We start from the raw sequence: 10,197 nt of genomic DNA on the forward strand, positions 1-10,197 counted from the left end.
TTTCTTCCTCCCCGCCCACCCTGCTCTCAACTACCCGTTGAGCAGTGCAGAGTGCGGCTCCGGGGAAACCCGCCCCCCGACCCCCACCAGGAGAGGCCAGCCAGGGAAAAGGAGGATGGAAGAGGGGAGTGGTGCAAGCCCACAGGCCTGGGGAGGTGGCACCGTCCCCAGCACCCTGTCTGTCTCTGAGAGCTGCTTTCTCCTCCTTTCCAGATGAGATGCCGTATCTCAGGTGTCCTCTGCACCCAGTGCTCAAACTCCTGCCCGTGGCCTTGGGTGAGTGCCTGCACCCTCATCTATGGAAAGGCATGTGCCTGCTGTGTGCACCAGCAGGGTCCTGGGAGGGTCCCAGGGTGAGAGGACCAGAAAAGTCTCGAATCATTCATCACCCCAGGACTGGGCTCCCAGGCATCCTTCATCCCTCTCACATCCCAGACCGTGCGTCAGTAAAGCCAAAGAGAAGGGGACTCAAATTCTGTCGGAATCACAGTGTCCTCGTGGCCAAGCAGGGACCCAGGCGCCGGGCAGGCAGAAACCACAGCAGTGGCCAGCAAGGCAGAAATCCACCTGAAGCCCGACTTTAGGGGGAGGAAAGCTTACACAGCTTAGCTTCCTGGGGGTATCACCTATGCAGCCCCACAGGACCCTGTGCGCGGAGGGGCTGCACACCTAGTTCAAGCCCAAGCCGTCGCTCTCTCGGAATTCTTCATCATTTTTGAGCAAGGGGGCCCACGTTTTTCATTCTTCACTGGGCCTGTGAAATCATGGGCCTGGATCTGGGTCAGGAGCCCAGTCTGGGGGAGAGAAGGGAACCTCTTCTTGGGGAAAAGAGGCAATGGGGTGCGGGGGCCCTTACCCGAGTCACTCCTACTTCTTAACCCGGGGCCTCGTCCGCCCAAGTGTGGACATCACAGGGAGCCGACAGAGCTCCGGACACTGTCCCAGCCTGCCACTGAGCCCTTCCCAGGCGTCTCTGCTCTCACTGCCGTCCACTGGAGGGATTGCAGTCCCAACGCCACTCCTGCAGGGACCACCCAGCCCTTGAAGACACCAGGACATAGGCCTGGCCTTGGCTTCACTGGGAGGGCCCTGTTTCCAGTGAAGAAGAGCTCCGGAGCCCACCAGCAGGCCTCGGGTCAGGGTCACAGGCTGTCGAGGTCTGTTTTCATCGAACCTACTCTGTGGGCAATAATGGCTCCTCCTTCAACCTGCTGGAGGGGTGAGATGTCGCCGAGGCCTATCTCATTGTCCTTGAGGGTCCATCTGAGGGAGGGACGAGGTGCTGAAGTTGTGTGGAGGAGGAGGGAAGGGTTCCAAGATGGCGCCTCCAAAGATGGGGTGGAGGAGGTGGGTCTTGGTGGATGTCTGTGGACCCTGTTCCTTGGTGGGAGGGACGGTGGCACCAACCCACAGCCTTCCACACCATCCCTTTTCCTGCCACCGCCCCCACCACTGGCGTCTTAACTGGGGTTGTACCGTGGAGGAAATCATGTCACTATGTGGACAGGAGCCTCTCGAAACTCATGGCCTAGACACTCAGCTGGCATCTCCACATCTTCTCGGCGCCCTCCCCACACCTGCTGCCTTCCAGGCAGAGGCGGGCAGTGTCTATGTCGGAGCCCCCAGCCACGTGCCGCTCAGAGCACCACGTGCACAGGTACGTGCGCAAATAAAGGAGGAAACGTCCCAAGTAATTTTGCAACTTTACTGTAACACTGATACCAAAAACATGAAAACACGACAAAAGCGCACAACAAAAGCACACAACAAAAGCAGGAAGGGCAAAGGGAGCTTCATCTTGCATGCCATCTTGGATGGGCAGGTAGAAGCTGCCTAGAGTGCTGTGTGAAGGAGGGATCCGAGGAGGCACTCTGGCTTGATGAGGGACAGCCGCGGTTCATCAGCGTTGTCTGTAACACAAGACACAAAAGCAGAACTATGAACAGACATGAGACGGGGGGGGGGGCAAGGGGACACGAAGAAACAAACAAGTGTCTCTCACAACTCCTTGTTCCCCCACTGCACCACCCAGGCCTGCCCCCGACTTGACTTCTCACAGCCCCTCCCTCGGAGTTTCAGGTATCCACTGCAAATCTCACTGGATCCAGGAGAAGAAGTTGGCACTCGTTCTGGCGGCATTTCTGGTCCGGATGGTGGAGCTGGTGCTGGGCCCATCTAGAATGCTGGTGCTGGCCCCACCGTTGGTGCCACTGCTGACGCCAGCTCTCCACGTGGCTCTCCGGTTGGCACGGTTGCTATTCAGAATGTACTGATGGTATCTGGCCCAGAAAGCGAAGGGGATCCTGGCCCAGGCGTCGCCAAAATCTCCATCCTCATCCCAGGTCAGGAGCTCCACCTGTATGTCATCCCAGCTCCAGCGTCCAATCAGAGCTTCATCCCCGATGTTCATCTGGGCTCTCATCTGGGCCCTGGCATGTTCCTCAGCCATATCCACATCCATCGTCTTGAAAGCATCATCCACAGCCTCCAAGAAATGAGCCTTCCATTCCCGGGGGTCTCGGTTCTGATTCTGCAGTGGAGTAACAGACACCATCCGCACAGCTACCCCACATTCACCGAGCACCTGCTTCCTGCCATACACCCTCCCGTGGGCTGGGCATGGTCACGAGGCAAGTCGAGGCCACTGGAATCCGACTCTCCTATGACTCCGTGCCAGCCCCGGGGCCTCACCCCATCCCTCACACTTACTGCACTTGTGAACTTGGGCAAGTGACCTACTTAGGAACCTGTCTGGATCCTCACTGGACCAACAGCCTGAGGGGGAGGCCGTAGCCAAGAAACAGAGAGGGTATGGCAAGCACCAAACTCACACCACACTGCCTGGCCCCAAACAGAGGCTCCCCTGTTACCTGGGCGATGAATCTCAGCACCCTCATCTTGCTGGTCTCGTGGCGGGCTCGCAGGCCCCAGAGGAATTCATACTCGGGTGGGCTGCTGTTGGGGATCTTCTTGTATTCCAGGTACCTCAGTGCAAGAGGAAGAGAAACATTTGCTTCCAGCCAGGCAGAACTGTCGTCGCACCAAGGGCTCCCGGGTAGGCCCTTCCCAGTCCCAATACTGCAGCCCAGCTCCTGCGGGAGGACTGTCCTGGCCCTCCGGCCCTCCGGCCCATGCTCACTCCCAGGGTTTCTGCCTCCAGGACTGAGGCCTACAAAGCCCCAGGCCGCTCGCTGGTCCTGCCCAGAAGAAGCCACGTGGAGGTGCGGGGTGGGACACGTGTCGGGTATCTGTTTGTAGGAAGGCCACAAGTTTCAGGCCCTTTGTCACAATGAACCCAGATGCCCCTCGGGTGTGTTGTAAACCCAGGAGCCATTGCTTCAGGCCCTCTGCTATGAGCACACTCCATCGCAGGCTCCCGTCCACGGCCTGGTGGAACCCTGGGACAGTCCGCCATAGAAGAGGATCGTAAAGGGGGGAAAAGCGGCACACTCCGTGCGTACTCCCCACTCTGCGTGTGTGCGCATGCGCGTGTCTGGGCTAGTCTGTTGTGCCTGTGTGAGTGCACGCCTGTGTGAGGACTGAGGACAGGGTGGGCCTGACCGGAAAGTTAGGAGGGCTGGGCTCCAGGACCAAATGGGCCCCTTACCAGCTGGGGCCAAACTCAAGACTTCTACTCTCCGAGCCCCAGGTTCCCAGGATGTAAAGCAGGAGACATTCGCCAGACGCCCACAGGGCAGGTACCAAATGGCACGGTGGTTCTAATACACCTTGCGCCGTGTCCTCTGCCGACTTCGACTCCCTTTGCCCAAGGCTGCGCTGGAATTCCACTCCCTGCCAACACTCACATACCCCGCCCACCCTCACACCAGAGACACCTATCCCTCTGGCTCTAAGATCTGGCACAGGGAATGGCTTGCTCAGCCACATCAGCCCACGAGGAGTACACGAGTGTGGGACGAAGTTAACTTGGCCACTACTTACTTCTGCTTCACGAAGTCCTCCGTAATGAGCTTCCTCAGATCTCCAAGGAATGGGTGCCTCACCCTGAGGGCCAGGAAAGGAATCCATGACTACACACAGGGGCGGTGCCCAGAGGTGGGCAGGAGCACTCCCTAGCAGGATGGACAGCTTCCAAGTCTGTGTGTGTGTCGGGGGGGGGGGGGGGGCAGCGCATCGCCATGGAGGCCTGGGGTGGCAGCAGGGGCCACAGGGCCACATGTCAGGGATGCCCTAGGCAAGGGTGTGATCGGAACCCCTAATTCTGATGGGTTCTCTTGGGTCCCATCTGGGGACAGAGAGGGGACATGGAGCAGAGACGGGCTGAGAGTTCGGGACCATTTCCCCATGCACCCCAGCGGGACCCTCTGCGCTCTACCCAGGCCAGGAGGTCCACTCCCCTGCACCAGGCCCCCAGGCTAATCCCACCCCGGGGCCACCGGTGCCCAAGGACAACACCAAGGGGCGGGAGCCGAGAGCCCAATCATACCCAGGGCGCAGTCCCATCTTGCGTAGTGCCTCCCAGAGGACAGCTGTGAGGGGAGAAGAGCCACAAGTATTCAGCACACAAAGCTGGGACTGTGGGCAACCCCCCAGCTGTGGGTCCAGCCACTCACCCTCGCTGGCACGGTTGCCATTCATGAAAATGACTCCCAGAATCACCAAGAGGAGGCTCAGCCTGGGAGTGTCCTTGGTCCTGAAGGTGTAGAAAGAGGGATCCTGTCCAGCAGCCATTTGCCCGAGGGACTAGGGCTGGCTCACCCAACTAGCTCTTCCCGGATGGCTGGGCTACCGGGCCATTCTTCCCACTCAACATATGGCTTGCTCTCTCATCCAGACCATTCATTCCTCTGTCTGAGACTGAACCGCTTCACGCCTCAAACGTGGATGCGAACACTCCCTCCCAGAGTTCCGTCCAGGATGGGGTCAGGCGGGGAGCCGCCACTTGGCAACAGTGTGTCCAGAGGCACATCCAGACCTTCCCTGCCCTTTGAGCGTCCGAAGTTACACTGGATGGGAAGCTTCCTTCCCCCCGGATCACTCTGCCAAGCCCAGGCCAAGCGCGTAGCAGGAAGAGGCAGGCAACAAGGAGCCTGCTTTCCTAGGAAGATGGGGCGGGGAGGTGGCAGCGGGGGGAGGGGGGGTGGACGTGGGGGTCCTGAGAGCAGCAAGGCTTCACCCCAGGCCACTTCCCCTTTCATCCCCTAATTACTGGGCACCACTACCTGTGGGTGGGAGCTGTGCGAGGCACCAAAGCTCTGTTTTCCCGTTTCTCTGAGGGGACGGGGAGGGGGAGGCACCAGTGAGGAAGGCCACAACCCTCCTGCCCTTTCTTACTTTCCCAGGAGGCGAGCTGAGGAATCCCGTGTGCACACAAGAATGTACAGGTGTTCTTCCTTGTCAATTTCCTTCAGATGGATCCCAAACTTCTACATGGGGTAGGAAACAACATGAGAGCAGAAACCCACACTGCCTGTCCTGCAGGCAGTCCCTCAGTTCCCCGTTAGAACTTTCCCTCACCAGGGTCGCTGAAGTTATGGGGAAGGCTCGAGAAGACAGGCTGCAGAGGGACTGCCCTGTGGGAGCTCTGGCACTGGCCAAAGCAGTAGGACCCACTTCAGGAGAGCAGGGACACTGAAAGAATCTGAGGGAGAGGAACCCTCCGGGGAAGCAAGTATGCAGTGGACGCTCCCAGGAGGAGAAGCTGGGGAAGCCTTCCCGGAGCAGGTAGTACTGAAAGGGGGCCTCAAGGGGCTGCAGGGCTCAAGGCTTCCCTGCAGCTCTTGTACCACAGTGAGCTGCCCGGGCACTCGCCCACCTTCTCCAGAGTATATGTTGCTCGTTCAATGATCTCAGGGAAATGTTCGTCGTATTCTCGGATGACGTCCTTCATCATGTCTGCAAGAGGCGAGAGAGGTGGAGAGAGCACCTGGGCTGAGCAGGGGCCAAAGAGCTGCAGCAGCCCCTCGGTCAGCCCTGCTGAGGGGAGCACCGTCGGGACCCCCTCCCCGACCCATACTGTGCAAATGGAGCGATCAGCTGGGTGTGCTCGGTGGAGACAGCTGATGCTGGACGGGACAGTGGAAGGGCAGAGCTCGGGGAGGGTGCCCAGGTTGCCCACCTGAGCGCTTGATGGGGATCTTCTTGTAGTCCTTAATCATCAGATATTTCACCAACTTATTCGCCTGGAGAAGGAGGAGCACACAGGGAGATCAAGACACGGGTGACCTCCAAGAACTGGCCCACAGGAGAGGAGAGGAGGGAGATGGGGGGGGAAAGGCAGGTTTCTTACCCTCTCTTGCAGAAGGGTCACGTTCCGGGGTGGCAAGCACAGTACGTGTCTTGAGGGTACCTGGGACCTCAGGGCCATTGGGGGCCGGGGAGCCACCTGAGCCCGCACCGTCAATGGGGGCTGCGATGCTCTCCAGGTCTGTGGGACCGCAGGAGGCTCTCTCTCCTCCTCGCTGCTCTCATATTCGTCATCCAGGTGCTTGGACTATAGCGTGAGAGAGAGGAGAGACCCAGGGCTACCAGGCTGGCCATGCAAAAGTGCCCTGCACACATCTTAACCAGAGCAGGTACTTGGAAATCAAGTAGTACAAACAGCAGATGACGTGTGCTGAGTGCTTACTACGTGCCCGGCACTGAGCCAACCTCTTCTCCCTCCAGGCCTGAGGGCAGAGACTTTGTGCAGTCAGAGCACACTACTGCACTGTGTTGGACAAACATGCGCAAGCTGAGACAAGGGGGAGAGGGGAGGGGGCGGGAGGGGAGGGGGCAGAGAAGAGGACTGAGCAGAGAACGGAGGGGAGCAAGGGGGGCTGGAGATAGCAGGGAGGTCTCACCTTCTTGGTCCTCTTGCCTCCCATCCTGACCCAGGGCTCAGCACTGTGCTGAGCGGTGGCAGCTGCACCCTCGGGCTCAGGGATGCTCGGGGCCATCTTGGCCTTGGTGGCAGGGGCTGCCACAACATTCTGAGGCTCCACCCACCGAGTCTTGGCCAGAGCCTTTCCGGACTTGGTCGTCTTGGGCCGGGTGGCTGCCCCTTCCCTAGCAGGTGCTGCCGGGGGCACCCCTGAGGAGGCAGCACTGGGGCCCTCTGGGGCAGCCTCTTGGGCTGGGGCAGGTCTCTTGGGGCGTGGGAAGGCCATGCCACTGACACCTGCCGGCTGGGTGAAATCAAAGACATCGTTCTGACCCAGGAAGGCTGTCTTGGGCCGGGTGGCATCCATCTCACTAGCACAGGGAGCCTGAGCGAAAGCACAGGCGGTACTAGGGCCCTCGGTAGCGGCCTCCTGGGCCTGGGAGGCCGTCTGGGGCTGTGTGGACGTTGCCGGAGCCCCCGGGGCGGCCACCTCACTGTTGACTAGCATCTGGGAGACGTGCGGAGCAGCACGGGTTGTCTCAGGGGCGGCTGCCTGAGCCTGGGCCGCAGAGGTCACGGGCTGGGTAGCTTCTCCTGAAGCCGGGTCTGTGGCCACCGGGCGGTGAGCGACCACCTGATTATAGGTCGCACGGGCGGCAGCAGCGGCGGCCCTAGCAGCACGGTTGGAGGCGGCCGCGCGGGCTACGTTGGCGGCACGGGCGGCAGCCTCATTGGCAAGTGTCTCTGGATCCAGCTGAAATGCCTCCATCAGAGTCCTAGCCAGCATAGGGTTTTCCAGTTCCCAGGGCTCATTCTGTAAGGCCAGAGAGAAGGGTAGGGGAAGGCAGACAGCTCTCCGTGCTCCCATCATGCTTTCCTGTGCTGGCCAGCCTCCTCCCTGCAGCCAGCTCCCACCACCCCCCAAGACCTTCCCAAGCCCCCTTTCTCGGAGCAGGAGAGGGAAGGCTGGGGAAGCTGGGCAGTCCTTCCCCCTCAACCCTCCCTTTCATCCACCACCCCACCCCCCTCCCCAGCAGCTTGGGCGGGGAGGGGGAGAAGGCCCAGGGCCAGCAGGTGGCCCACCAGGGGCCTCACCGATAAGATGCGAAGGCCTGGACCCAAGCTCCCAAAGGCTCTGAGGATACGGATGTCAAAGCTGGTGAGGGTGCCGTAGCCTCCAAAAGCACCGAATTCTTCATAGTCGTTTCCTTCAACCATCTCCTCCTCCCCGACTTCATCACTACCCTCGTCCATGTCTTCAACGTTGTAGGTTTCCGATTCCATGCGGTAGCTTCCCTCAGCCATGCTGGGGGTCCCAAGGAGAAGAGAGCTCAGCCTGGGAGGGAGGGTGAGGCCTCTTCAGGGGGAGGGGGCGGGATCCAGTGGGATCTCTCTGGAGGTGGGGGGGCGGCAATCATCAGGTTACTAGGCAGTAGGCGGTGGTGGAGGGGGCGGGGGGGGGACGCGGGGGGGGGAGGCGGTATCTGTTGGGTTAGATTCTGTCAGAGAATCTAACAGAGCTCTGGGAGAGGGAGAGAGGTGGTCGGAGGAGACCCCGCACTTAAAGGGGAGTTTAGGATGGGCAGGCTCCCCATCTCAGCGGCTAGATTTGAATAGGGGGTGGACTGGCGGGCTTAGGTCTGAAGAGTCCCACAGGGGATGTGCATTGAGACAGGGAGAAACAAAGGGCTTTGATTTGACGATGAAAGGGGAGCAGATGACATGAGAGGGCTTAGACAACAGGGGCCCCGGAAAGCTTATGGGAAACTGAATCCAGAGACCCTCTGGCTAGGTCCGGGCGGGGGAGTTCAGCTGATTCAGGTCTGGGTTGGGCTCATACAGGAGGAGCTCCAGGGGTGGGGGGGTGGGGGCTCGGACTAGGTGAGGCATGGATTGGAGCGCTAGAGGTCTCAAACCCCAGGATGGCAACTCCAGGAAGGGGGCAACGGGGTCAGCTGGTTGGGACTGATCCAGGAGTCGTTGGGGTGGGGGTAGGGCCTCCGCTCTAAGGAAGCTCAGCAGGGAGCACACGGGTCTGCTAAAGGGGTTCGGATCGCGGGCTCCGGTATAAGTAGGGCTCAGATCAGAGAGCCCTGCGTCTCCTGGCGGGAGAGGGCGGCGGGGGGTGGGGGTGGGGGTGGGGGTGGGGGTGGGGGTGGGGGAGGGTCCTACCTAGACCGTGGGTCTAATAGGGCTCGGGTTCTGAGTGCCTGGGCTTTGTTCAGATCCGGGTGTGGGGGTGGGGAGGGCGCAGCGTGCCGGGTTCCACTCGCCCTCTCCCGGTCCGGTCTGAGGCTGGATCCTTACCTTCCCTGGGGCTCCAATGGCGTCCGTCCTCAGCACCAGGAACCCCGCAGCCGCGCCCTCGCCTACTGCTGCCAGCACAGCAGCTCCGACCACCCCGCCCCTTTTCTCCGCGCACCCCCCGCGGCTGGGCAGCCTGCGCATGCGCGGACCCCTCCAGCCCGCCCGCTTTCCCAACAAAAGCCCTCTCCACCAGGTCCCCAGTGCGCATGCGATTCCGCGAGTGGGTGGGCGGGGAGGGGGGGTTTTCTTCTTCCCGCCAGATACCCCTCACCCCTCCTCTGACCCGAGGCGCGCGCACTCACAGCCTGTGTGGTGCACTTGGACCACCCAATCATCTACCCTCGATCCCCGCACTTTTGCACAAATGCTTCTCTTCCCTGCCCTCCCCGTTCCCGCTAAGTTCCTCCAGTGTGGTCTGGAATACACTGCCTGGCTTCCCCAGCATGACCCCTAGGTCACAAGCACAGAGGTCTCTAGCTGGGTGTCTAACTGTATGTAACAAGGGGAATGGAAATGGCCAGAGGATGCCACTTGCCTTTGTGTTCCCCAGCACTGTCCATCTCTATGGCCCCCGGCCACAATGGGAACATCTGCTTCCCCAGCTACTCTTTATGCAGCTTGGGCATCACAGCACTATCTGCGCTGGGGCTCGTCTTCCTCTCACGGCAGCCCTGGGAGGTGGATGTCAGCATCCCCATTTTACAGATCAGAAAGCTGAAGCACAGACACACCGCATGAATAGACAAGGCCACAGAACCAGTCAACAGAAAATGCAATATAGTGGTCCTGAATCTTCCTGACTCCAAACCCCATGTCCCAGTAGTGCTGGCCTGGGGACTGAGGCAGGCACCCCTCTCCAGTTTGAGCGACCGATTCACACCTCCCCGCACCACCCCCCACACACACACCTCTCCTGCCCTGCCAACACTTGTCCCAAACAAGCCAAGTTTGTGCTGTCTGAGACCCAAGCTCAAGCTCTGCATCCAGGACACAGGTAGAGACCCCCCCCCCCCCCGCAGTCTCCACCCCTTGCCTACTCTAGGTGGGTCCATCCAGCTGGGGGAATT

General features: G+C 60.4%; 1 protein-coding gene and 1 non-coding gene across 4 annotated transcripts; both read right to left on the reverse strand.

Moving 5' to 3' along the window:
• Nucleotides 1-1,692: 1,692 nt before the first annotated feature.
• LOC113930228 (melanoma-associated antigen D4) lies at nt 1,693-9,286 on the reverse strand. 3 transcript variants are annotated; one of them, XM_027607411.2, is made up of 13 exons: nt 9,131-9,286; nt 7,919-8,129; nt 6,804-7,637; nt 6,251-6,454; nt 6,080-6,143; nt 5,777-5,856; nt 5,296-5,387; nt 4,575-4,654; nt 4,448-4,490; nt 3,943-4,005; nt 2,871-2,985; nt 2,100-2,530; nt 1,693-1,910 (listed from the first exon to the last, which is right to left on the reverse strand). In XM_027607411.2, the coding sequence occupies exons 2-13, from the start codon at nt 8,126-8,128 to the stop codon at nt 1,901-1,903; spliced, it is 2,226 nt and encodes a 741-aa protein (XP_027463212.1). In that variant the 5' UTR covers nt 8,129; nt 9,131-9,286; the 3' UTR covers nt 1,693-1,900. The 3 variants fall into 3 exon arrangements, with proteins under 3 accessions (XP_027463212.1, XP_027463214.1, XP_027463213.1); XM_027607413.2 differs by having other exon boundaries at nt 7,919-8,216; nt 9,131-9,271; XM_027607412.2 differs by having other exon boundaries at nt 7,919-8,159; nt 9,131-9,270.
• LOC113931681 lies at nt 3,236-3,365 on the reverse strand. The gene has a single exon (XR_003522833.1). It is a non-coding gene; the product is annotated as a small nucleolar RNA SNORA11 (small nucleolar RNA).
• Nucleotides 9,287-10,197: the final 911 nt, after the last annotated feature.

Source organism: Zalophus californianus, chromosome X (assembly GCF_009762305.2).
Source record: "Zalophus californianus isolate mZalCal1 chromosome X, mZalCal1.pri.v2, whole genome shotgun sequence".
In the NCBI taxonomy this organism is placed as follows: domain Eukaryota; kingdom Metazoa; phylum Chordata; class Mammalia; order Carnivora; family Otariidae; genus Zalophus; species Zalophus californianus.

Coding starts and splice junctions, on each gene's coding strand:
- LOC113930228 (XM_027607411.2), bottom strand. CDS start 8,128: ATGGCTGAGGGAAGCTACCGCATGGAATCGGAAACCTACAACGTTGAA. Junction 4,006..4,447: donor AAGATGGGACTGCGCCCTGG/GTATGATTGGGC, acceptor CCTGGCCCTCAG/GGTGAGGCACCCATTCCTTG. Junction 2,531..2,870: donor TGCTGAGATTCATCGCCCAG/GTAACAGGGGAG, acceptor ACTCCACTGCAG/AATCAGAACCGAGACCCCCG.